Below are 24492 nucleotides of genomic sequence, written 5' to 3' on the forward strand. Positions count from 1 at the left end.
TGATGCAACATTGGTTCTGTGAAGATTCTAGGGGGTGGCAGGTGACAGTGTCGGCGATAGGGTTGTGGGTGTCCTGCATGGTGCAGGGGGTTGGGCTAGATGACCCAGGAGGTCCCTTCCAGCTCTATGATTCTATGATTGCAGAGTGCGTCTTTGCAGACTTATAATGTAGGAAGGGCTCTTATGTTGCATTTTTGGATGAACCCGTTGTCAGTTCTGATTCCTACAGGCTTCAGTAGTCCCTTGAATGGGGAGAGAGTAAGACAGAGTTAAAAAGTTTAGCCTTGAAAAAGACCTCAAAATATGTTTCTGTATTAGCTTGTGTCATTTAATAAGGATGAAAACTGTTTGGGTTGACTTAACGCTTCCTGATTGAATCTCATGAGTCATTACAGATGGGAAAGATCTGTGGCAATGAATAAACCATATAATATTTTCCAGGAGGCAGGTTTTCTGAGCTAGGCATACTGGGAATTGACTGAATAAGAAAAGTGTGCCAGAAATATCAGGGAGAAAGCAGTCCTCTTCGTCAGTCTTAAACTCACATTTTGTCTGGACTCAAATTTTGTTGTACTACTTCAGACCAACATGGCTATCCACTTGAACCTGCTAGATCCTGTGTGCCTTTCTTCTTTCAACTTCCAGCATTTTTGAAAGGAAACCAAGTTCCCCCTGCTGGATAAATAGCTGGATTACTCATTGGCTCAAAAGAAGAAGAAGAAGAAGAAGAAGAAGAAGAAGAAGAAGAAGAAGAAGAAGAAGAAGAAGAAGAAGAAGAGGAGGAGGAGGAGGAGGAGGAGGAGGAGGAGGAGGAGGAGGAGGAGGAGGAGGAGGAGGAGGAGGAGGAGGAGGAGGAGGAGGAGGAGAAGGAAGGAAGGAAGGAAGGAAGGAAGGAAGGAAGGAAGGAAGGAAGGAAGGAAGGAAGGAAGGAAGGAAGGAAGGAAGGAAGGAAGGAAGGAAGGAAGGAAGGAAGGAAGGAAGGAAGGAAGACTCCAGCGGACTCCAGCGCTGTAATCTTTCAACACCATGGCCTTGGGATCTTTTATGAGAAAGTTAAAACCCTACTGAACTCAGAGGGACTTGCTTTTGAGTAAAAATATGCAGGATTTGGCCACCTTGAGTTGGGGAAACCTGGATGTAAAACAAACCAAAACAAAGTGGGTTTCTGGATAATTTGAGTATTAAATTTTACCTCTAGCACAGTGGCAGGAGAAATTAGATAACATTTCTTCATAAAGCTGTGGCATTGGCAGACGGACAGTCTCTTAAGTCAGAAGGACATTAAATTTCTAAGGAATTAAATGCACTTCAAAACTTTTGGTATTGCTGCTCTGCCTCAAATTAGCTTCTCGTATCTGGGGTTTATAAACTTTCTCAGAAGAAAATGCGTGTCAAGAATATTGCCAGGCCTGAAGGCAGGTTGTCAGTAAACTGGTTCCCAGAGTGTTTATTTATTTATTTTTATCATTGGATTTATATCCCACCTCTCCTGGCAAGCTGGTTCGGGGTAGATAATGCCATAAAAAGAATTACAGAATAAAAACGATTTTGCAGTCATAAATTAATTAGAAAAAACAATTAAAACGATTCCTTAAAATTCCATTGTCGATAATATCAAGCCGTTATCAATCCAACAGTATTTAGCAAGGGAGATTGGCACAGGATTGGCCAATTCCAGTGAACTTGTCCTGAAAGTTCCAATGAAAGTTCCAATGAAAGACTCGTCCTGTGAAATCGACAAACACTCTTTATCTGATTTTGGCCTGATAGAATGTTGCTGTTTTTGTTGTTGTTGTTATTTCAGTTTTTTACCCAACACTCCCAAGGGGCTCGTGGCAGCTTACAATAGTCTGCATAAAACCCCATTAAACCCCCCATTAAAACCCCCAGACATAAAAACACAACACAGATCCAACTAATCACAGTAACAAAAAAGGAGATACGGTGGAAAAAACTAACTCGAATCACTATCATTCCCCCAATAAAAATCTCATAGAGGGGGGTGGGAAGAGGGGCGCAGATGGAACCAGCAAGCCGCCGTTCACACAGCTGTATCCTGGAATGGGGGGGCCATACAGATGTGCAGTATCTTAGGAACTGGAGCTGGAACAGTGGCTGGAAGAGTTGTGGAAACAGTGATACATCATAAGCAGATGAGGAACGGCTTTATTATTATTTATTATTTATTAAATTTCTAGACTACCCTCTAGAGTGGCTCAGGGCAGGGTACGTGCACAAATGATCAATAATAGCAATTAAAACACAATAAAACATTAATAACCATCCAACAATTTAAAATCCATTAACAGTCCAGCAGCATCTAATTAACAGCAATGATTATTGGCTTTCCACCTAGAAACTGGTCACTGCTGGTAAGTCTTCCCAGGGTGGACATCTCTATAGGGGGTGTTTTGTCGGGGGGCCATAGATGTTTTATTGTTTCAAACTGGGTGGGTTAATGAGCACATTAAGCTGCCTTATTCTGAATCCGACAACTGGTCCATCAAGGTCAGCATTGTGAATTCGGACCAGCAGTGGCTCATCCAGGAACGTAGAATCATAGATAATTTGGCTAGTGATACATCGACTGTAATTAAAGAGGCAGACAAGAGTGGGGCTATTGTGTTAATGAATACAGAGGATTATTATAATAAGGTTCAACATCAACTAGAAGATCGCACTTGTTATATTACTATTGCGAAGGAACCTAAAGACTATATTTTAACATTTAATACATATTGTATTAGATCAATTTTCAGTTATGGGTTACATTGAGAACCAACCTCTATATTTTTGATTAATCATTACCCTAAAATACCTGTATTCTATGCATTCTATGCAGTGCCTAAAATACACAAATCAAGGAATCATTCCTATATACAGATTCCTTTTTGGAGTGTTTTTACATTAAGGATACCAATGATTTTGGAGATGGTCACTTCTGAAGACTCAGATCTAGTATCTATGGATGTAACTTCACTATGGTATACCTCATGAGGAAACAAGGATTGTATTAGAAAAAAATCTTACTTTTCGTTCAATAAAGAAACTCCCTTACTTTTTTTCTAATGGAATTAGCATTATCTTAGAGAACTGTTATTTTAGGTTTGATAAGCAAGGAGGAAAGGGAGGAAAGCTATGGCAAATCTAGACAACATCCTAAAAAGCAGAGACATCACCCTGCCAACAAAAGTGCGTTTAGTCAAGGCTATGGTCTTCCCAGTTGCAATGTATGGCTGCGAAAGTTGGACCATAAGGAAGGCCGAGCGTCAAAGAACTGAGGCTTTTGAACTCTGGTGCTGGAGAAGACTCTTGCGAGTCCCTTGGACTGCAAGGCGAACAAACCGGTCAGTCCTAGAGGAGATCAGCCCTGATTGCTCCTTAGAAGGCCAGATCCTGAAGATGAAACTCAAATAGTTTGGCCACCTCATGAGAAGGAAGGACTCCCTGGAGAAGTACCCTATTTAGTGATAAATGAGAAAGGTTTAATATGGGCTATTCAGTATATAGGTAAAGGTAAAGGTATCCCCTGTGCAAGCACCGAGTCATGTCTGACCCTTGGGGTGACGCCCTCCAGCGTCTTCATGGCAGACTCAACACGGGGTGGTTTGCCAGTGCCTTCCCCAGTCATTACCGTTTACCCCCCAGCAGCAAGCTGGGTACTCATTTTACCGACCTCGGAAGGATGGAAGGCTGAGTCAACCTTGAGCCGGCTGCTGGGATTGAACTCCCAACCTCATGGGCAAAGTTTTCAGACGGCTGCCTTACCACTCTGCGCCATATACCTTTAGCCAATTCCATTGGACAGATAATAAATAGACAGTGGCATATGATTGCAGTTTTGCCAGGATATAATTATAGAACTCTTATTGGATTCAGGAAAACCTGAATTAGAGATATTCTAATACTCTAATACTATATAGTAATCAGATCTGATTTTCACCATAATCAGCCAAACGGAGTCCATCTGGACATTACGAATGTGGTAACTCTTCTATGTGCCCCTTCAGTGTATACAACCGGCTTATTTCATTTTACAATTTGTAAACCTAAAAGTGAATGGCTCACCCTTTATTACAGAGACAGTTCATTCACGAAGCTGTTTTGCACAGTTCAAAACGGACGCTGCTCTGTAACATTACAAGGCCAGGACCTTCCTCTGTGTATATCATTATATCACTGACATTGTGATAATTTTATCTGCAAGAACTACATGTAATCTTATGTGATTATATAAAAATGCAGCAATATTTTTCACAGTGGATGTTTATTTTGTATCCCTCACTTTCAGCCCATGATAAGTTTCCTATTACATGCAAAAGAACCCAGACAAAGCTTCCCTGGAAACTACAGAGCAACCTGCCTTTTGATTGTGGGATGCAATTCTAGTTTCTGCGTTAACTATAATTTGTCTGCTTGATAAATAATGGTGAATTTTGGTTTACCAAGCAACAGGGAGGGCGGGATTTTAATGCACGGCATGAGGTGGGGGGTGCTCAAACCCCACTGATACAGGGCCGTCAAACTATGATTTGGTGGTGTGTCTGAACCGAATCGGCATAATAGGACCAAGTTGGTGAAAGTCAGATATTGGAAAGCAGAGGCTCTTGCCCAACTAAAAAATGTACTAAGAGTTATGGGAAAGTTTATACATACATCCCACCTACACACACCCTAGATCAGGCATTCTCAACCAGGGTTTTGTGAAATCCTGGGGTTTCTTGACGGCCCTGGAAGGGTTTCCTGAATGGGTAGGAATTAATTCACCTTTTATAAAAAAATTTAATTGGTTAAACATTTATTGGGTGATTTGACCATATATGGTCGCTGACCCATCCCCCCCCATGGCTAATGATGGGCCTGGAGGGGGTGGGAAGAGGGGGGGATGTGTGCACAGCTCTGCCTCCCAACCATATTCTGCACCATTGTACCACTTCTGGGGTTTCTCGAAGTCTGAAGAATGTTTCAGGGGCTTCTCAACATTAAAAAAGTTGAGAAAGGCTGCCATAGATTAAAGGGGGCAGCATAGCTGATTTCTTATTGATTCAATTGCATTTTCTGGAATAAACTAAGACTGCCAATATGGTCTGTTGTGGTGTTCAGCAAGTATTCTTTGATGTAAAGGTAAAGGTAAAGGTATCCCCTGTGCAAGCACCGAATCATGTCTGACCCTTGGGGTGACGCCCTCTAGCGTTTTCATGGCAGACTCAATACAGGGTGGTTTGCCAGTGCCTTCCCCAGTCATTGCCGTTTACCCCCCAGCAAGCTGGGTACTCATTTTACCGACCTCGGAAGGATGGAAGGTTCAGTCAACCTTGAGCCGGCTGCTGGGATCGATCTCCCAGCCTCATGGGCAGACAGCTTTAGACAGCATGTTGGCTGCCTTACCACTCTGCGCCACAAGAGACTCATTCTTTGATATACAATATATTTATTGAATCATTATGGTTACCATGGTCCATACAGTCCAGTCTAATCTGTATTTTTGTACTCTTTCTCTCTTTGTGTGTGTGTGTTGGGGGGGGGGAGAATTTGTTGGGGCTTAAAAAAAAAATTGATGCCAAGGGGGTAGGAGAACAGTTAGCGGGTTACTGTTCTGTTATATTTATTGTTTGATTATTTTAAAAACCATTTATTCTTTTGTAACGTTTCTCTGTCTTTTTATTTTCTGGTTATTATTGTATTTGTTTGCAATATTTTTCTATTACGTTGTTTCCTACTTGAAAATAAATGTAGGTTTGAGGGTGTTCTATTTTTTTTTAAAGCTATTAATTTGTGTTGAAAGAATTCTATTTCCCTTGCAATTGTCCTGCTAGAAAGCGAGTCTCTTGGGAAGAGTTCTGGGAAAAACAGTCCAGTTTTTAGCTTTCAGCATCTGGCAGCCATTCAGCCTTAAGGACATAAGAAAAGCCCTGCTGGATAAGACCAATAGTCCATCTAATCCAGCATCCTGTCTCACACAGTGGCCAACCAGTTCCTCTGGAGGGCCAACAACAGGGCATAGAGGCTGAGGCCTTCATAAGAATATCAGAAGAGCTCTGCTGGATCAGACCTCTAATCCATCTCGTCCAGCATCCTGTGTCACACAGTGGTCAACCAGTTCTTCAGGAGGCCCAACAATAGGGCACGGAGGCCAAGGCCTTCCCCTGATGCTGCCTCCTGACTCTAGGATTCAGAGGCTTAGTGCTTCTGAATATGGAGGTTCTCATCAGTCACTGATAGGCCTGCCTTCCATGGATCTTATCTAATCCCCTTTTAAAACCATCTATTCCTGTGATCATCTCTACATCCTCTGGTATCAAATGCCTCTTTTTTAATCGGCCCATCTGTCTTGCAGACGGCTTTATCACAAGAGCCACGTCCCAGTCTGCCTCCCTAGCGTGAAGAAGACACTCTGAGCATTATTGACATTTCACAAGGCACGCTGGTATTGGGAAGGCTGGGTGGGGAGAGAAATAACACGGAGACTCCGTAGCTGACATACGTTCCTGTGTAGAACAACTATGATTTTTGGAATGGCTCCTCAGCAACACCCTTGACTTGGCTTCTCTTTCTACAAGACGGCTGTTCTAACGTGGCCCTTCAGGGCTTGCGATGCGCTGAAGTGGTCTTTATTTTCCATCTCCCTCACAGCTGCGTCCATTGCAACGTGGTCTACTCGGACGTGGCGGCGCTCAAGTCTCACATCCAAGGTTCTCACTGTGAAGTGTTCTACAAATGCCCCATCTGCCCAATGGCGTTCAAGTCGGCACCCAGCACGCATTCCCATGCCTATACGCAACACCCCGGGATCAAGATAGGGGAGCCGAAGTAAGCACGAGCCATTTGGCCTTCCCACTTGTTATCTTTTAATAGCTGCAAGAACAGGGTTGGCCAAACTCTGGCTCTCCAGATGCCCGTGGCCTACAATTTCCATGAGCCCATGCCAATTGGTCATGCTAGCATGTGCTGATGGTAACTGTAGTCCATGGACATCTGGAGACCCTCAGTTTGGCCACTCCTGCGCTAGACAAATGCTGCTCACTCATGTGCTTCTAATGCTGCTCAGTCTGTATTGCCTGTAGAACCTGACTGAAGGCCAACTAATATGCTATTAAGAGAAGCAGGCAAAGGTGAAGCTAGGGTGACTCGGTTACTCTGTTTTCCCTCGTCTGCTTATGTCGCTGAAATGGGAAATACTTGCACCCTTCCCCCAAATGTGCCCTTGAAGGGTAATGTGTGGATGAGAGAAGTTTGGAATGTCCTTTATGGAAGTATAGTCATCAGAGGCGTGGCCAAATGACATCACTTCCGGGACTCCTGCAAAATTATTTCAGGGGTTCCTCCAGGGTCAAAAGGTTGGAAAAGGCTGCCTTAGGAGATGAACAGATCTGTAAGGAAATGATTTTCTGTTTTGATTTCTTCGGAGCATTGTGTGGGCTTCCCTAAACAGATGACACAAGCAGGGGCTAAGGCTTGGCCTCCTTCCAGGGTCTTTTCCTCCTTTTAGTCCAGTTTTGTACAGTTTTTCAATTTGTTTGATGCTGGAGCACACACCTGTCTCCCTTGGGCTTTCTGCTGGTGTAGGCTCCCTGGGTTTGCATTGTTTTAATTAACTTGGAAGGGGAGGGGCCATGAAAACAGCTAGCTTTAATGTTTCTCTTGAAAATGTTGTCTTTGACATTTATTTGAAAGCCAAGTGCCTTTTGGCTACTGGGGTGAAACTGGATAAGCACCGACTGTGTCCTTAAAATAGTATTATGAATATTAAGACATGTGACCTTTTGAAGGCCTCCATTTTTTTAATCAATTAATTAATTAATTAATTTGATTTATATCCCTTCCCTCCCCGGAGGCTCGAGGCGGTCACAACACAATATACAACATACAATACAACTTAAAATCCCCTAATAAAATACCCCTTAAAACTAAGCTAAAACCCCATTAATCACAGTTCAAGATGTAATGCGACGCAAAAATCATAAAAATCCCTTATTTTCCCCAACTGGGGGGTCCGTGCCAAAATGCGCCCCATTCTCCGCTGCCATTCTCCCTTTTATCAGACGTCATCACTAGGGAGCAATGTCCTTTCAGGCGGAAAATTAAATAATTATACCATGATTCATTTTGTTTTACTGTATCGGAACAATATCAAGTAGGGGTGTGCAACCTCCCCCTCCCCCCACAACTTCCCAGTATTTTTCAGGTTCTGGGATGTTGAATGCAAAAAATATCATTATTTCCGGATCCAAATATCAGTATGGTAAATATTTGGGAATGCCCAATTGTTTGGCTCCATTATAGCCTGTGTAGACTGTTATATTAGGCTCCAATAGAGCATCAATCTGATGGTGTCTGGGGTTTGGGGGAAGGCTGTTTTTTTGCAGCATAGCTGCTGGTGCCTCCCCACATACATACACTCACCCGGTTTGAAAAAGATTGAACCAGAGGTACTACTTTAGACAGACCCAAAGAAGGTGACCCTCATCCTCTGAGAGCCAGTTTGGTGTAGTGGTTAGGAGTGCGGACTTCTAATCTGGTATGCCAATTTCGATTCTGCGCTCCCCCACATGCAACCAGCTGGGTGCCCTTGGGCTCACCACAACACTGATGAAGCTGTTCTGACCGAGCAGTAATATCAGGGCTCTCTCAGCCTCACCCACCCCACAGGGTGTCGGTTGTGGGGAGAGGAATGGGAAGGCGATTGTAAGCCGCTTTGAGCCTCCTTTGGGTAGGGAAAAGCGGCATATAAGAACCAACTCTTCTTCTTCTATTGTTTCCAATGGAGAAAAGCCATTTAATCTAAGGGAATTTGGTCCTTTTAAAATTTAAATGCCTTTTGCAATGGTGCAAGAGTGAACTCTGAAGGCATTTAAAGGGACTGAGAGCACTTTAAACCCACTTCAACTGTGACTATTCAGTGGTCCCAAAAAATCTCAAATATTTTCAGGAATTTTTGGGCCAGCCAAAACCTGGCTGAATTCATGCTCAAAAAATACCAATAATCTACACAGACCATCAAGTCTGCAGCAACCAATCAGAAGCCTTGCTAGGGGAAAAAACCCACCTTGCCCCTCCCATTTTCTACAATAATTTGGGGGCATAAGGAAAGGAGTCAGTTATTGTTTTAACTGTTCTTAAGAGATGGGTGTTAGATGTTTCATGTTGTTATGGACTGCTCCAAGCCAGCATGCCAGGAGAGGCTGCTATATAAATCCGATAAATAAAGAAATACTGCCATGTCACCAATTCCAAGGAGTAAGTTAAGCGAGTGACTGGCTTTATTTCTTGGTCTTTCGTCTTTGTTTCTAGAATAATATACAAATGTTCCATGTGCGACACAGTGTTTACTCTGCAACCTTTGCTGTATCGCCACTTTGACCAACACCTTGAGAACCAGAAGGTCTCAGTCTTCAAGTGTCCGGACTGTTCTCTCTTGTATGCACAGAAGCAGCTGATGATGGATCATATCAAGGTATGTGGTCACCTTATTTTGCTTGGATATTAGACTGTTGCACACAGCAGGGTTGGAAGTCAGTTAATTACGGGGAAGCTGCCTAATTTGGTGGTAGACACCGTTCTCATGAGGTTGGCAGCCTCTTTAATTCAGCGGAACTTCTGAATATAATTTCATAGCACTGGGCTGAAAAACAATTTACCAGGAACAAACACGGAGTCTTTGAAATAGGCATAATCTGAAATGTGCATTCTTCCTTCCTTCCTTCCTTCCTTCCTTCCTTCCTTCCTTCCTTCCTTCCTTCCTTCCTTCCTTCCTTCCTTCCTTCCTTCCTTCCTTCCTTCCTTCCTTCCTTGCTTTCCTTTCTTTCTTTCTTTCTTTCTTTCTTTCTTTCTTTCTTTCTTTCTTTCTTTCTTTCTTTCTTTCATTAATTCATTAATTTATAAACCGCCCTCCCCGGAGGCTCAGGACAGTTTACATAAAAACAAGGAACAATACATAAAACGGTCTATAAAAACAAGTGAATAACCTTATAATAATAATAACTAATAGTTGTAACCATATAACAATGTAACAGTAAAAACACTATAACAATACAACAGTGCAACAATGCAAACAGGTCCAGAGCATATTGGTGGAATTGTGTGTGTGTGTGTGGGGGGGAGCAGGGGCCCTTTGGTTGCTGTTGATTACGTCTGGTCTCAGCCAAATGCCTGGCGGAAGAGCTCCTTTTTGCAGGCCCTGCAGAACTGTTGAAGCTCCGTCAGGGCCCTGATCTCCTCCGGGAACTCATTCGATCAGGTGGGGGCTAGAACAGAAAATGCTCTGGCCCTGCTTGAGACCAGATGGACTTTTTTAAGGCCAGGGATCCTTAGCTGTTTGGTGGCAGTGGAGCACTGAATATAATGGGTGTCCTGCAGGGGGGGGGGTATCAGAAGAGATGTATATTTAGCATAGCTGGACTAGGATAATTTGAGAATTATCTCGTCCAGTGTCCTGATTGTCTTAAAAGGAGACTTCCTACTGTTTGAGCACACTTCCTCCCTGCTTGCCTCCAGAGTAGCAGTTGAACAGAAGAATGACTGCTGACAACAGCTAGCTAAATAGTTAGGTCTTTCTCTCTTTCTATACATAGTTGTTTCTCTTCATAAATAAAAACTGTTTTCCTCTTTAAGCAGCCCCGTGCTCCATTTCCTCAGTATGTTCAAACTCTGCCAACAGATGTCATTTACATCCTGTTTGTGACACTTTTCCTTTTATAAGGCGGGTAGCTGTCTTGCCAGGATAATCCTAAATGTTGAGCTTAGGAGGGCGTTTGAGATGGCATCATTAGTCTGTTACAGCAAATAACAGGATGCTTTGGGCTGATCCTGCGTTGAGCAGGGGGTTGGACTAGATGGCCTGTATGGCCCCGTCCAACTCTATGGTTCTAGGATTCTATGAGCCTTTCAACACGTTAATGCTTTAACAGCATTTTATATCAACCTAAGATGTTGTGGATTAGTGCGCTTTAAAAATTTATTCAATATTTGACAAGATGTAACCAACTGCATTTGTGCTGATGGGATTGCAAGTAGGGTGGGATCCCTTTTGATATTAGGATGTCAAAACCCAGGAATGGAATGGTGACAACAGCCTAGAGCCAGATTGATGTAGTGGTTAGGAGTGTGGACTTCTAATCTGGCGAGCCAGGTTTGATTCCTCACTCCCCCACGTGCAACCAGCTGGGTGACCTTGGGCTCGCCATGGCACTGTTAAAGCTGTTCTGATCGAGCAGTGATATCAGGGCTCTCTCAGCCTCACCCACCCCACAGGGGGTCTGTTGTGGGGAGAGGAAAGGGAAGGCGACTGTAAGCTGCTTTGAGACTCCTTCGGGTAGAAAAAAGCAGCATATAAGAACCAACTCTTGTTCTTCGTCCTGATGTGCCATTTTTCTAAAATTTCAACACATGGGCTTGTTTCTTTTGTGGGGCACAGTTCAGCTTTGCAGTGCACACCTGCTGTCCAGAGTGGTCCTGTTCCTCTATCGTATGAATGTGCTGCACATGGGCCTTTGGGACAGTGAAGCTGAACTTCTGAGTCACTGTTTTGGCTTGTGACCTTGCGCCAGCGTATGGTAGCTCATTGGATCCTCTCCAAATAGCGAATGCCTGTTTGTTTTTAATATTTATCTTAGTCTATGCACGGGACTCTGAAGAGCGTCGAGGGGCCTCCGAACCTGGGCATCAATCTGCCGCTGAGCACGAAGCCCACCACTCAGAACTCAGTGGGTCAAAACAAAGAGGACTCCAAGTCTGTGAACGGGACAGAAAAGACGGAGAAGAAATCCCCCTCCCCTGTAAAGAAAGCCGAGCCCAAAAAAGTACCCAACCCCGGCTGGACGTGCTGGGAATGCGACCGGCTGTTTACACAGAGAGATGTTTACATATCCCACATGAGGAAGGAGCATGGAAAGGTAAATAGATGGCTGTGTTTTTCGGTATACAAGGAGAAAATGAAAAGGTGCCCATCAGCAGGGCTTAGAGCTGCCCGAAGATGCTGTTTCTCTCCCCGCTCCCTCCATGTTATTTTGTAAGGCAATATATCTGTGGCCTTCAGCCTGTTTGCTTTTTTTGGCTCCCCCTAACAAGCGTGTTTTCACAGTAGTCAAACGAAAGAGGAGAGCAGAGAAATAACCGACCCATAATTTCCATGGCTGATATCCTGCAGAAACCCCTGGGCACGAGAAGAACTAATAAAAAACATGCTCCGTTTTGCTGCCTGAGATAGCAAAGGGAGAAAGCTGCAGATGCCAAGTGGGAAATCTCGTGAAAATGTAATAAGTTCATAGGTGTTAGCGCAGCCGAAACCTTGTAAAAAAAACAGGACCTGGTGGTGAAGGAGGAGTATATTGAAATGCCCTCATAGATTGCCGCTTTCCAAGGCGGGAGACGAAAAGGGCAGGAGCGAATTGTAGCAATTCAAGGTACATTCTTGAATATGTGCTTTTGGCCACTACATTCCTTGGGGAAGTTGGCAGGATTTCAGCACATCCCTCAAACCCTTTGCAACCCGTGGCTTGGATTGTGTAGATCTTATGTAGATCCTTCTAGGTGTTTATCATTTGTTTTGTGATGAAGAGCGACACTGGTCATTCCCGGCCCCAAAGAAGCACGCCTGGCCTCGACCAGGACCAGGGCCTTTTCGGTCCTGGCCCCGACCTGGTGGAATGAGCTCCCGGGTGAGCTGCGGGCCCTGCGGGACCTTCCAGCATTCCGCAGGGCCTGTAAAACGGAGCTCTTCCACCAGGGCAGAGTCTGCACTTACTTTTTTTATTCCATTGTCAATCCTGTTGAATTCAGATGGCTTTGAACTCGAGTCTTCCTCTTCCCCCCCTCCCCATTGAAATAGGAAAGTCTTCTGCACGTGGATAGGGTGGCTCAGAAGAGGGGGGGGAATGGAGACTCTTTCTTTGTTTTCTTGAAGGGGGGGGGAGAGGATCCAAGAAGTCAGAGGAGGGAGGAAAAAAATCCTGTACTTTCTTGAAGTTGGGGGGGGGGGGGGGAACGAAGAAAGCACAAAAAAAAATCCAAGGCCGACAGAAGTTGAAAGAAATTAGGGGCTTCTCCTTTAAGGCAAGTTTGTCACATGACCACCTGTGGCCAATCACGGGTCCTCTACCAGGAGAAGAGCCCAGATTCAAAACAGCCTTTAAATACTGAGCATTAAAAGCACTCAAAGATATCACACAATAAAGGTAGGGTCACTCCGGATCAATCCTTCTTGCTGTAGAAGGAAATTTTAAATCGCCCCAAATCCAAACGGAAATCGCATTCTGTGTAGAGGGCAGGGACTGAATCAATCTGGGGTTGGAATAAAAGCTCCGTGCGGTTTTCACCCAGGTCTACGGTTGAGGCTGGGGCAGTGGGGGAAGATGGATGGGGTCCCCTGGTGTCTTCGTCACCTCGTCTCTTCTTCCTCCTCCCTCTAGAGGTAGGGGTAGGGGATGGGGGGCAGGGTTCACCATATTGTTGGGTTTGTTGATCTGTTGTATTTTGTAGTTTGTGTCCAGTTTAATGGGGTTTTTAACGCGGGCTTTTAACTGGGCATCTGTAATCCGCCATGAGCCTGCTTGGGAGTAGCAGGTAACAAATTAAATAACAGCAGCAACAACAACAACCACTGTTGTGGAAGATACTATAGCTTGGTGCTGGAGAAGGAAGATACTATAGCTTGGTGCTGGAGCACCCATTCGTCTGCCAAAGGTCCCAAGTTTAATCCCCAGCCAAAGGATTGCTGGTAGTAAGGTGGAAGAAATCCTGTCTAAGAGTCCAAAAAAACCATAACCCAACACCATCAGTAGAACAGCATGGGCTGTCCGAGGACCAGGACTAGAAGGCAGGTTTCTATAACTAATGCCCCAAGAAGCTGGAAGCTTCTCTCACAGCTGTGTGATCAGGACTGTCTTTATCATCCAAACTCCCTCTAAGGCAGGGGTAGTCAACCTGTGGTCCTCCAGATGTCCATGTACTACAATTCCCATGAGCCCCTGCCAGCGTTTGCTCATGGGAATTGTAGTCCATGGACATCTGGAGGACCACAGGTTGACTACCCCTGCTCTAGGGTACGTTAGGGTTGTGTGCGGCGGCATCCGAATTGGCCGTTCCAGGCTGCTGCAGCCAGCGCCGTGGGGGGGAGGGGAGTGTGCATGGCGCTAGCTGGAGCGGCCTGTAACGGCCGATTCGGACGCCACCGCACACAACCCTAGTATGTATCCCTTTGGAACAGTTCTCTGCGCCACATTATGATGTCGAAAGATAGGTAGGCCAGGCTAGTCTGATCTCAGAAGTCTTTGGATGGGAGACTTCTAAGGAATGCCAGGGCCATGATGTGGAGACAGGCAAGGGCATAGCCACCTCTGCCATTCTGTTGCCTTGAAACCTTACGACGGGCATTCTCAACCAGGGCTTGGTGAAACCCTGGGGTTTCTTGATAGTCGTGGAAGGGTTTCCCGAGGAAGTTAATTCATTTTTAATATGTGTTTTGGATTTGTTAAACATTCCTTGAATGATATGGCCATATGTAGTCATGTCAACCCGTCCTCCCCTCCCCAAATGGCCAGTGATGGGCCTGGAGGGGCTGGGAAGGGGGAGGGGCCCCCAGTGAGCATGTGCACAGCTATGTTTCCCAATTGTATTCTGCATGACCGCACCACTTCTGGGGTTTCTCAAAGCCTGAGGAATGTTTCAGGTAAAATGGTAAAAAAGAGTTGAGAAGGGCTGCCCTAGGGGGTTGCCGTAAATCGGTCGTGACTTGGCATCCCTTTCTGCCACCTGAATGGTAGAGGGAAGGTGGGCGGGAAAATCTACAGCCTCGAAAGTAACCCCGTCTCTGTGTTACTGTTACTGTGTAACTCTGTCTATTTCCTGTTCAAAGTGTCTTCGCTTTTCTTTTGAAGCAAATGAAGAAGCATCCTTGCCGCCAGTGTGACAAATCTTTCAGCTCCTCCCACAGCCTCTGCCGCCACAACCGCATCAAGCACAAAGGCATTAGGAAAGTATATACCTGCTCGTAAGTTCTGCTTCCATTGATGCTGTGCTTTAGTCATTATTTTCAGCATTTATATGCCACCTCTGAACGGGCACCCTGGCTCGTCTCGGTGGCTGCATAAATTTAACCGCTCCGCGGGAGCGGTATAAATAAAAGAGTAAGGGCCCATAGGGTGGGCCCTGTCTGGGATGAGGAAGGGTACCCATTGGGCCATTCCCACTGGGCAAAGCACCTGCCGATTGGGCCCTCCGAATATCAGTCCAATTGGTCCCTTGGCCCTGGTCTGACGAACCGGGAGACGCAAAGCGCCTCCCGACCCGCCCAACTCCCCAACGTCCGCTGCCTTCGGCTCACGGTCACCATTACCCTCCTACCCGCCAACACAGCAGATAGGCGGCGGGCCTCACCCGGGAGGCGGCAGGGGGAGGGAAGCGCGCCGGCCCTGACTCTTCCCCGACCCAGAAGCAGGTTCCTCGGCTGCCCGGGGGGGGGGGGGGGACTATTCCCACCTGGCCGGCCTGGCCGATCGCCCTGCCCGGACAGCTCGCAAAGGCGGCTGCCCAGGGGGGGGGGGAGCCCTTCCCAGATGGCTGGCCAGAGCGATCGCCGGCTCAGAGAGCCGCCGATCACCCTGCCCACCCGCTTGGGAACGGCTGTGACCCGGGGAGCAGGGGGGCTAACACCTGCTGTATTATATTTACAGCAGGCTTAATTTCTAGTTTCAGGATATTTGATCAAAGTCTTCCAGCACTGCTTGTCTCTACGATCTCATCGTCAGGCCTCTGGTTGGCTTTTGCAGAGTGGTCAGAACATGCTTTGAACCCACTTCCCGTGGGTTTCTTTGTGTGCTTATTGGTCTCCTTTCAGGGGTGGTTCACCAAGCAAAATAGCTCCTGCCTTCCAGGTGATGATTTAGGAAAAGGATTCCCTCCCCTCATTCAGAGCAAAAACAAGCCAGTGAGGAGTTAGTCTGGGTTGGAGATTCAGAGTGTAAGGTGAGAGTAATGAGTAGATTATAGGATTTCCCCAAGCCAGAAAGTTTGCTTAGACACTAGCAGTGAATTTGAGAATAGCCCCTAGCTCTTGCTCTCGTAGCCCCTAGCTTTTCTTCTCTGCCTGCCACGAAATGTGCCAGACAGTACAAACATCTCCTCCCCCCTGCGCATCTCCTAATCATTGGGCTAGCTGTGCAAAGATCCTTGAGGCTAAATCCGAGCTGGTTTTGCTGGTTTTATTTTAAGTGTTGCTTAATTAGACAATGTCCTAGGCAACATAAATATATTCCATTAATACAAAATATGAATGGCTGAATGCTTAGTCATTGTGATGAAGATTTTTTTAATGCGTTTATAATTCTCTGATGAAAAACCCGGAATGGCTCAAACAGCCTCTTTGGCACACCGTCATTATGAATGACTGTCGCTACGCCCACTGACCTTGAATTCCACAATTTAATTACCAATTGACAGAAGAAAACACTTCCTTTTTTTGTCTGTCCTGAATCTGTTGAGTATTAACTTCAGTGGGTGTTCCCTAAGTTCTGGTCCAGGTTGTTTTCATGTGGGCATGAGTATAAAATTATCTGTTTTGCGATTCCTTGACTTAAGTCTGTTGGATCCTCATCTAGAAGGTCTAGAAGAGCCAGCTTGGTGTAGTGGTTAGGAGTGCAGATTTCTAATCTGACGAACTGGGTTCAATTCTGCACTTCCCCCACATGCAGCCAGCTGGGTGACCTTGGGCTCGCCACAGCACTGATAAAACTGTTCTGACCCAGCAGTAATATCAGGGCTCTCTCAGCCGCTTTGAGACTCCTTTGGGTAGAGAAAAGCGGCATCTAAGAACCAACTTTTCTTCTTCTTCAGTAATATCAGGGCTCTCTCAGCCTCACCTCCCTCACAGGGTGTCGGTTGTGGGGAGAGGAAAGGGAAGGCGATTGTAAGCCGCTTTAAGACTCCTTCAGGTAGAGAAAAGCAGCATATAAGAACCAACTCTTCTTGTTGTTGTTGTGCCCCTCACATGAACACGCTCAAATATTCCCTTATTAGTCACAGAACAAAGTTTAAGTCCAGTGGCACCATTAAACTTTTGTACACATGAAAGCTTATGCCCAGAATGAAACTTTCTTGGTCTTAAAGGTGGTTCTGCTGCTTCAGACCAACACGGCTAACTACCTGAATTCATCATTAGTCACATGTGTGCTGGTTTTGCATCTCTTGCCCTTCTTGATCTCGTGCGATTCAGCTGGCACAAAGTACCTGCACCTACTTATCCCTGCTGTGCCTTTTTTACAGGCACTGCCCAGATTCAAGACGTACTTTCACCAAGCGATTGATGCTAGAGAAACACATTCAGCTGATGCATGGCATTAAGGAGCCCGACGTGAAAGAGATGACAGAATCAACCAACGTAGGAGAAAGTGAAGTCAAGGAAGACACCAAGGTGAGAGAGACACAAGCAGGATCATTTCTCTTAAGGATGCTTTTGTTGCTGGAATCTTGTCCCTTCAACAACGAGCCAGAGTTAGAAAGAGTAGAGGACGCATGAATCTGGAGAAGGACATGATTGCTGTCTTTAAGTATTTGAAAGGTCGTCACTTGGGCAGGGAAAGGTTCCTGTGGGCAGCAGAGGATTCTTCCCAGGGTAATGGTTTTAAACTTCTTGTGGAATGATATCGGCTAGATATCAGGGCAGGGAAATTCACAGTCAGAGTAGTTCAGCAGTGGAATGGGCTGCCTAAGGAGATGGTGGGCTCCCCCTCACTGGCAGTCTTCAAGCCAAGGCTGGACAGATCATTATCCTGGATGCTTTAGGCTGATCCTGCACATAGGAGGGGGTGGGGCTAGATGGCCTGCATGGACCCTTCCAACTCTATGATTCTATGATAAAGCCTCTTTGCAATTTCAATTTGTGGCCCACTGAAAAGATTGGCACAGTTCTCATGCTTAAATGGGACCTCTTTGATGGCTCAGGCTAGCCTGATCTCATCAGCTCTCGAAAGCTAAACAGGGCTTGCCTTGCCTTGTCACTAGCATCCAGTAACCTGGTTATGAATATGGTGCTTCATTTAGCTGTGGTGTCATGCAGGGGTCCCTAAAATAGGTTCCCTTGTGTGCCACTGTGCCTGCCGGCACTTCTGCTGGCATCCACCTATAGTTTTTAGGAAGCAGGCAGGGCCAGCAAGTCTTTTGATTGGCCACGTAGATCTTTCAAAACCTTGTTTTGGCAATCGCTGCCACTGTCGCGGGAGGTTCTTCTCTGTGTGATGGAAGGTAAGCTGGGGCAGCCGTTTTCTGCCTGTACCGGGAGCTGTTTTGTGGAAGCCATTTTGTTGCTGGGCCCATCATCTTATGTCAGAATTCCAGCGGTGCCCAGAGGCTCAAACAAGGTCAGGGTCCCTTATAGACAGACTGGTTCGAATCCTTCTTTCGTCCACGGAAGTTCATTGGGTGAGCTTGGGCCAGTTCTGTGCTCTGAGGATAAGATGGAGGGGAAGAGAACAACATAAGCGGCTTTGAGTTCCCCTTCAGGAGAACAGTGTAGTGTAACTGTTCTAAATTAATCAAGAAAGCCTATCTGGTAGTCACTGCAGGCCTTCTCCTCCCTGTCCAGGTCTTTTGTGGTTTGCTTGCACCATTTTATAGAGCCTCTTGTGGCGCAGAGTGGTTAAGCAGCAGACGTGAGGCTGGGAGTTCAATCCCAGCAGCCGGCTCAAGGTTGACTCAGCCTTCCATCCTTCCAAGGTTGGTAAAATGAGTACCCAGCTGGGGGTCAGACATGACCCAGTGCTTGCACAGGGGATACCTTGACCTTGACCTTTGCACCATTTTGGCTAGCGACAACCACATGAGTTTTGTGGCATAAAAAGGTAAAGGTAAAGGTATCCCCTGTGCAAGCACCGAGTCATGTCTGACCCTTGGGGTGACGCCCTCTAGCGTTTTCATGGCAGACTCAATACGGGGTGGTTTGCCAGTGCCTTCCCCAGTCATTACTGTTTACCCCCCAGCAAGCTGGGTACTCATTTTACCGACCTCGGAAGGATGGAAGGCTGAGTCAACCTTGAGCCGGCTGCTGGGATCGAACTCCCAGCCTCATGGGCAAAGCTTTCAGGCGGCTGCCTTACCACTCTGCGCCACAAGAGGCTCTTATTTCGTGGCATAGGACTCCACAAACTCCATTGGAGAAGACAATGCAGAGGCCATAAAATACTAGGCAGCTGGCTTGATGCTCCCACTCACTCTGGCTATTCGTAATGTAATGGTGGTTTATGTCCAAAGCTGTTCCGCCTTGCTTTGGCTCGTTCGCAGTGCCGCATTGATGAGGCGTAGATTCAGGACAGGGGATTTTCAAACAGCACGTAATTGTCTTGTAGAACTTGGCCCTGGCAGCCGAAATAGCCCAGACTAGGCTGAACTTGTCGGAGCTTGGAAGCTGGTCAGGGCTCAGATTGGGAGCCATCAAGGAAAACTACAGAAGAAGGCAGTGGCAAACCCCCTCTGTTCATGCCTTGAGAACCCCATGAGGTAGCTTTTCACAGGGTCACTGTAACTCCATTGCTTTTAATTTAATATTTAATATTTAATTTAATATTAAGGCGATAGGGATGTGAGTGTCCTGCATAGTGCAGGGGGTTGGACTAGATGACCCAGGAGGTCCCTTCCAACTCTATGATTCTGTGATTCTGATTATTATTTGAACTCTCTGCCCCAGGAGTTGGTTTTTATACTCTGCTTTTCACCACCCAAAGGAGTCTCAGTGGCTTACAATTGCCTTCCCTTCCTCTTCCCATAACAGACATCCTGTGAGGTAGGTGAGGCTGAGAGAGCTCTGACAGAACGGCTCTGTGAGAACAGCACTATCAGGACTATCAGGACTGTGACTAGCCCAAGGTCACCCAGATGGCTGCATGTACAGAAGCAGGGAATCAAACCCGGCTCTCCAGGTTAGAGGCCGCCACTTGTAGCCACTCCACCAAGCTGGATTTAGCCTTGATGATAATTGTGACCTCCATGCTTTAAGGTAATATCACTCAGAAAGGGACAGGCTTTGACTTCTGTGCCTTCCAAGTCATTTGGATAGTCTCTGTAGGAATCGGAACAGTTGATTAGATCAACCACTGGTGTGGACGACCAGCGCACTTGTGTGAAAATCACTTTAATTTTCTCTGTTCTGAACTTTACTGGTGGCCATTTTGGTTGATCCGTTGTATAGAATCATAGAATCATAGAGTTGGAAGGGGCCACACAGGCCATCTAGTCCAACCCCCTGCTCAACGCAGGATCATAGAATCATAGAATCATAGAATCATAGAATCATAGAGTTGGAAGGGGCCATACAGGCCATCTAGTCCAACCCCCTGCTCAACGCAGGATCAGCCCAAAGCATCCTAAAGCATCCAAGAAAAGTGTGTATCCAACCTTTGCTTGAAGACTGCCAGTGAGGGGAGCTCACCACCTCCTTAGGCAGCCTATTCCACTGCTGAACTACTCTGACTGTGAAAATTGTTTTCCTAATATCTAGCCTATATCGTTGTACTTGCAGTTTAAACCCATTACTGCGTGTCCTCTCCTCTGCAGCCAACAGAAACAGCATCCTGCCCTCCTCCAAGTGACAACCTTTCAAATACTTAAAGAGGGCTAAAGAGGGTATAAACAGGCCCCAGCTCCAATAGCGGTTTGCTGCTTCTTCCGAAGTATAGAAACAACAAATATTACTAAGCATGACAGCACAGTTATTGGGTTTTTATCAATGGGCTGTCTTCTCAACTTCAGGTCCCCAGTCCAAAGCGTAAATTGGAGGAGCCCGTGCTGGAGCTGAGACCCCCACGAGGAGCCATCACGCAGCCCCTGAAGAAGCTGAAGATCAACGTTTTCAAAGTCCACAAGTGCGCGGTGTGCGGCTTCACGACCGAGAACCTCCTCCAGTTCCACGAACACATCCCCCAGCATAAATCCGACGGCTCTTCCTACCAGTGCCGGGAATGCGGCCTCTGCTACACCTCCCACGTCTCCCTGTCCCGGCACCTCTTCATCGTGCATAAGCTGAAGGAGCCTCAGCTCGTCTCCAAACAGAACGGATCCGGGGAGGACGGCCAGCAGGAGAACAAGCCCAGCCGCCAGGAGGAGGCCTCCGACAACGCCGCGCCCGACCGGAAGTGCAAAGTTTGCTCAAAGACCTTCGAAACAGAAGCTGCCTTAAACACTCACATGCGGACCCATGGGATGGCCTTCATCAAATCAAAACGGATGAGTTCGGCTGAGAAATAGCGTTCCCTCTCCTACGTCTCACACGTGTGGTTCGAAAGCAAAAAACCCTCACCCGTCTCTACTTCAAAAGATAAACAATTTGGGGGGGGGGGGGGCAGTACAGAAAGTTCACCTACCATAAGAGTGTTAACGGTTCTGGCCAAGCGGTTGCAATATAGTCTATATATAATCTTCCTCACTTCTCCAATATAGAGAGTAGATATATGTAGAGAGATAGATATATTTGGACAGCGTGCGCGTGCGTCTTTATATCCTTATAGACGTGCGCCCGCACCAAGTCTACCCCCCTCCCAAAAATACGGCATTAAAGGAAGCAGTATTTGAGTTGAACAGAGTATGTATATATTTAAACAGATGATTTTTATACTCTTTGTTATATGTCTGTACTGGTATTTACTAGGAAAACCCTGTTTTTTTTGTTCTGTCTTTAAATATTTCCTTTAAAGCAGAGTTCTTCATATCGGGGCGATACCAAGGGTTCTTGGTATAGTGGTTAGGAGTTTGGTGTAGTGGTTAGGAGTGCAGACTTCTAATCTGGCATGCCGGGTTCGATTCTGCGCTCCCCCACATGCATCCAGCGGGGTGACCTTGGGCTCGCCACGGCACTGATAAAACTGTTCTGACCGGGCAGTGATATCAGGGCTCTCTCAGCCTCACCCACCCCACAGGGTGTCTGTTGTGGAGAGAGGAATGGGAAGGCAACTTTAAGCTGCTTTGAGACTCCTTTGGGTAGAGAAAAGCGGCATATAAGAACCAACTTTTCTTCTTCTTCTTCAGTAATCTCAGGGCTCTCTCAGCCTCACCCACCCCACAGGGTGTCTGTTGTGGGGAGAGGAAAGGGAAGGCGACTGTAAGCCGCTTTGAGCCTCCTTCGGGTAGGGAAAAGCGGCATATAAGAACCAACTCTTCTTCTTCTTCTTCTTCTTCTTCTTCTTCTTCTTCTTCTTCTTCTTCTTCTTCTTCTTCTTCTTCTTCTTCTTCTTCTTCTTCTTCTGTTCAGCCGCTTCGCACATGGTCTCTTTCTAGCGTTACTTGAGCAGTGTGGGAGGCGAACTTGCACCGCTTTTTTTCCTAAAGGGCTTTGAGGATGTCGGTTTCCAGATCCCTCAGGGGTAGTCAAACTATGGCCCTCCAGGTGTCCATGGACTACAATTCCCTTGAACCCCTGTGGCTTATCACATGATTCCTTCCTGTGCCAGCACTCCCCCTGCAGGGCAGTGGCGGTGCTGCTTTTGGTAGCGACCCCACGTAATGTAAGAACTTCTGAATTTTCCAAGGCTGTCGGAAGGACAGATGCAAGATCAGCCTCCTCCACACCTTGTAAGTTAAAGTCAGAAGGGGCCGAAAGGAGCATTTTCAGAAGAAGGTTGTGCCAGATTAAACTGAATCAGGGGAAAGAAAAGCAAGCTGGGTTTTATTTTCCATTTGACCAGAGCCCCAAATTATGTCGCGCATTTATTGTTTTGTTTTTGTTTTGGTTTTTTCATGACCAAAAAGAGAGTATTTGGAATCATGTTACTTTAATCTCTTGCATAAGACTTTCTGGTGCTTCTTTGTAAACTGGGTATCCATATAAGAGAGTCTCTCCACCCGTAGAGAGCACATTGGGTGGAAACCACCTGGCTGTTCTTTTACCAAAAAAGGGCCTTTGAAATGAATAGGTATCATAGGACAATTGCTGTGGAAGCTATAGCAGGATGGATCTACCCACCTCAGATGTCTCCAACCTAATTGGAGAGACTTGCTTGCATTATCCAGGGAGGTTATCGGAATGCAGGTCTCTGCATATATAGCATATTACATGGGACCTAATCCATTTGTAGGTTCTCTTCCCCTAAAGCCCCCACTGAAATCCATAGGAACCACACAAAAACCTCTTGTTAATCCCTTCAGTAGACTTTGCACAGGAGAACACGTGCGTGGGTTGTCCTGCTCATGTTCCTTAGCCGTCTCTCTCCTTAGCTCCTCTGTTGCACTTTCTGAATAGGGCTCGTGGACTCTCCATAAGCCTCGTTAAACATCGGTAAAGCCAGTATTTAAGCTAGCATTTTCCTGCAAAATAGAATGTGGAATTAAGCTCAGCTGCTCTTGACGGATCAAATTGTGTACAGTTCTGTGAATACGTTTACAGTGACGGCGGGTTATGGGGGTGGGAGGGGAAAGTGGCGCATCGTGTAATTTCCTAAAATGCTTATATCGGAACCATTATCTGTGTTAACTTGATTGGAGGTATTGTAAGCCTTGACACATGGCTTGGTATGGGGTATGGGGTCACTCTTTTCTGCTAAAGCTGGCTATTCTGATACTTAAAGGGTAAATGGCTCGCCCTTTGTCCGGAGAGAGCTGTGACTCTCTGAAGTTTATGCCCTGGAAATCTTGTTGGTCTTTAAGATGCTACTGGACTGGAATCTTGCTCAGAATACTTTAGATCAGGGGTAGTCAACCTGCGGTCCTCCAGATGTCCATGGACTACAGTTCCCATGAGCCCCTGCCAGCAGATGCTGGCAGGGGCTCATGGGAATTGTAGTCCATGGACATCTGGAGGACCGCAGGTTGACTACCCCTGCTTTAGATGTCTGTTGAGAGAAGGTTGCTACCTGTTACCAGCTGCTTTTCAGCATAATGTATCCCTTTGTGTTATAATTTCTCATGCAATTTCTTGTGTTTTTTGCTTTGAATTCTGAGCTGGACCAGGATCTTGTTTTCGTGGCAGCTTCTCTCTGAATTAAAACCAGAGGTGAGCCCAAGCTTCTCATAACCAATAGCTGTTTGGCCTCCTGGTTATGTAAATGAGACAGATGGTGCTGCCTTCACACTTGCAAAATAATGCATTTTCAGTCCGCGTCAGCGACCCTTTGCGGGTGGATTTTGCTATTTCACACAGCAAAGTCCAGTTTCAAAGGGCACGAAAAGTGGGCTGAAAATGCATTAATTTAGTGTGTTTGAAAGCGCCCAGGGATTCGTGGAAGTCAAATACATAGAAGGAACGGAGACTTCTAAAGTTGTGCATTAAAAGAGGCAGTAGCCTTATGGGCATTTTTAGACATCTCACGGGGATTTGCAGTCTAAGCATTGTAAAGCACTTTGAATATATCAAGTATTTCATAAAGGAATAATTCTTCCATGGTACTCCGAAAACACAAGGAAGATCGAGTTCTCCCCCCCCCCCAAAAAAAGCAGTTTAGGGTGACAGATTGTGTATATTTTTACATTTCTGGGATGAAACTTGCATCCTTCCTCAATTTTTCTACTGTTGAGAGTCCC

The 24492-nt window shown here is 46.1% G+C and overlaps 1 protein-coding gene across 12 annotated transcripts in view; it reads left to right on the forward strand.

Annotated features, from left to right (window-relative positions):
• The window catches only part of ZNF532 (zinc finger protein 532), a 54687-nt gene extending 32085 nt beyond the window's left edge, over window positions 1-22602 (forward strand). For 11 of the 12 annotated variants that reach the window (XM_077346891.1, XM_077346899.1, XM_077346892.1 and 8 more), the window contains 6 exons: window positions 6634-6810; window positions 9292-9454; window positions 11613-11891; window positions 14874-14986; window positions 17257-17404; window positions 20734-22602. In XM_077346891.1, the coding sequence (XP_077203006.1) occupies window positions 6634-6810; window positions 9292-9454; window positions 11613-11891; window positions 14874-14986; window positions 17257-17404; window positions 20734-21228 (1375 nt within the window). In that variant the 3' untranslated portion in view covers window positions 21229-22602. Of the gene's footprint in view, window positions 1-6633; window positions 6811-9291; window positions 9455-11612; window positions 11892-14873; window positions 14987-17256; window positions 17405-19756; window positions 19905-20733 lie in introns of all 12 variants that reach the window. The other variant, XM_077346903.1, reaches the window with a different exon arrangement.
• The last annotated feature ends 1890 nt before the right edge of the window (window positions 22603-24492 follow it).

This window comes from Paroedura picta, chromosome 7 (genome assembly GCF_049243985.1).
Source record: "Paroedura picta isolate Pp20150507F chromosome 7, Ppicta_v3.0, whole genome shotgun sequence".
NCBI lineage: Eukaryota > Metazoa > Chordata > Lepidosauria > Squamata > Gekkonidae > Paroedura > Paroedura picta.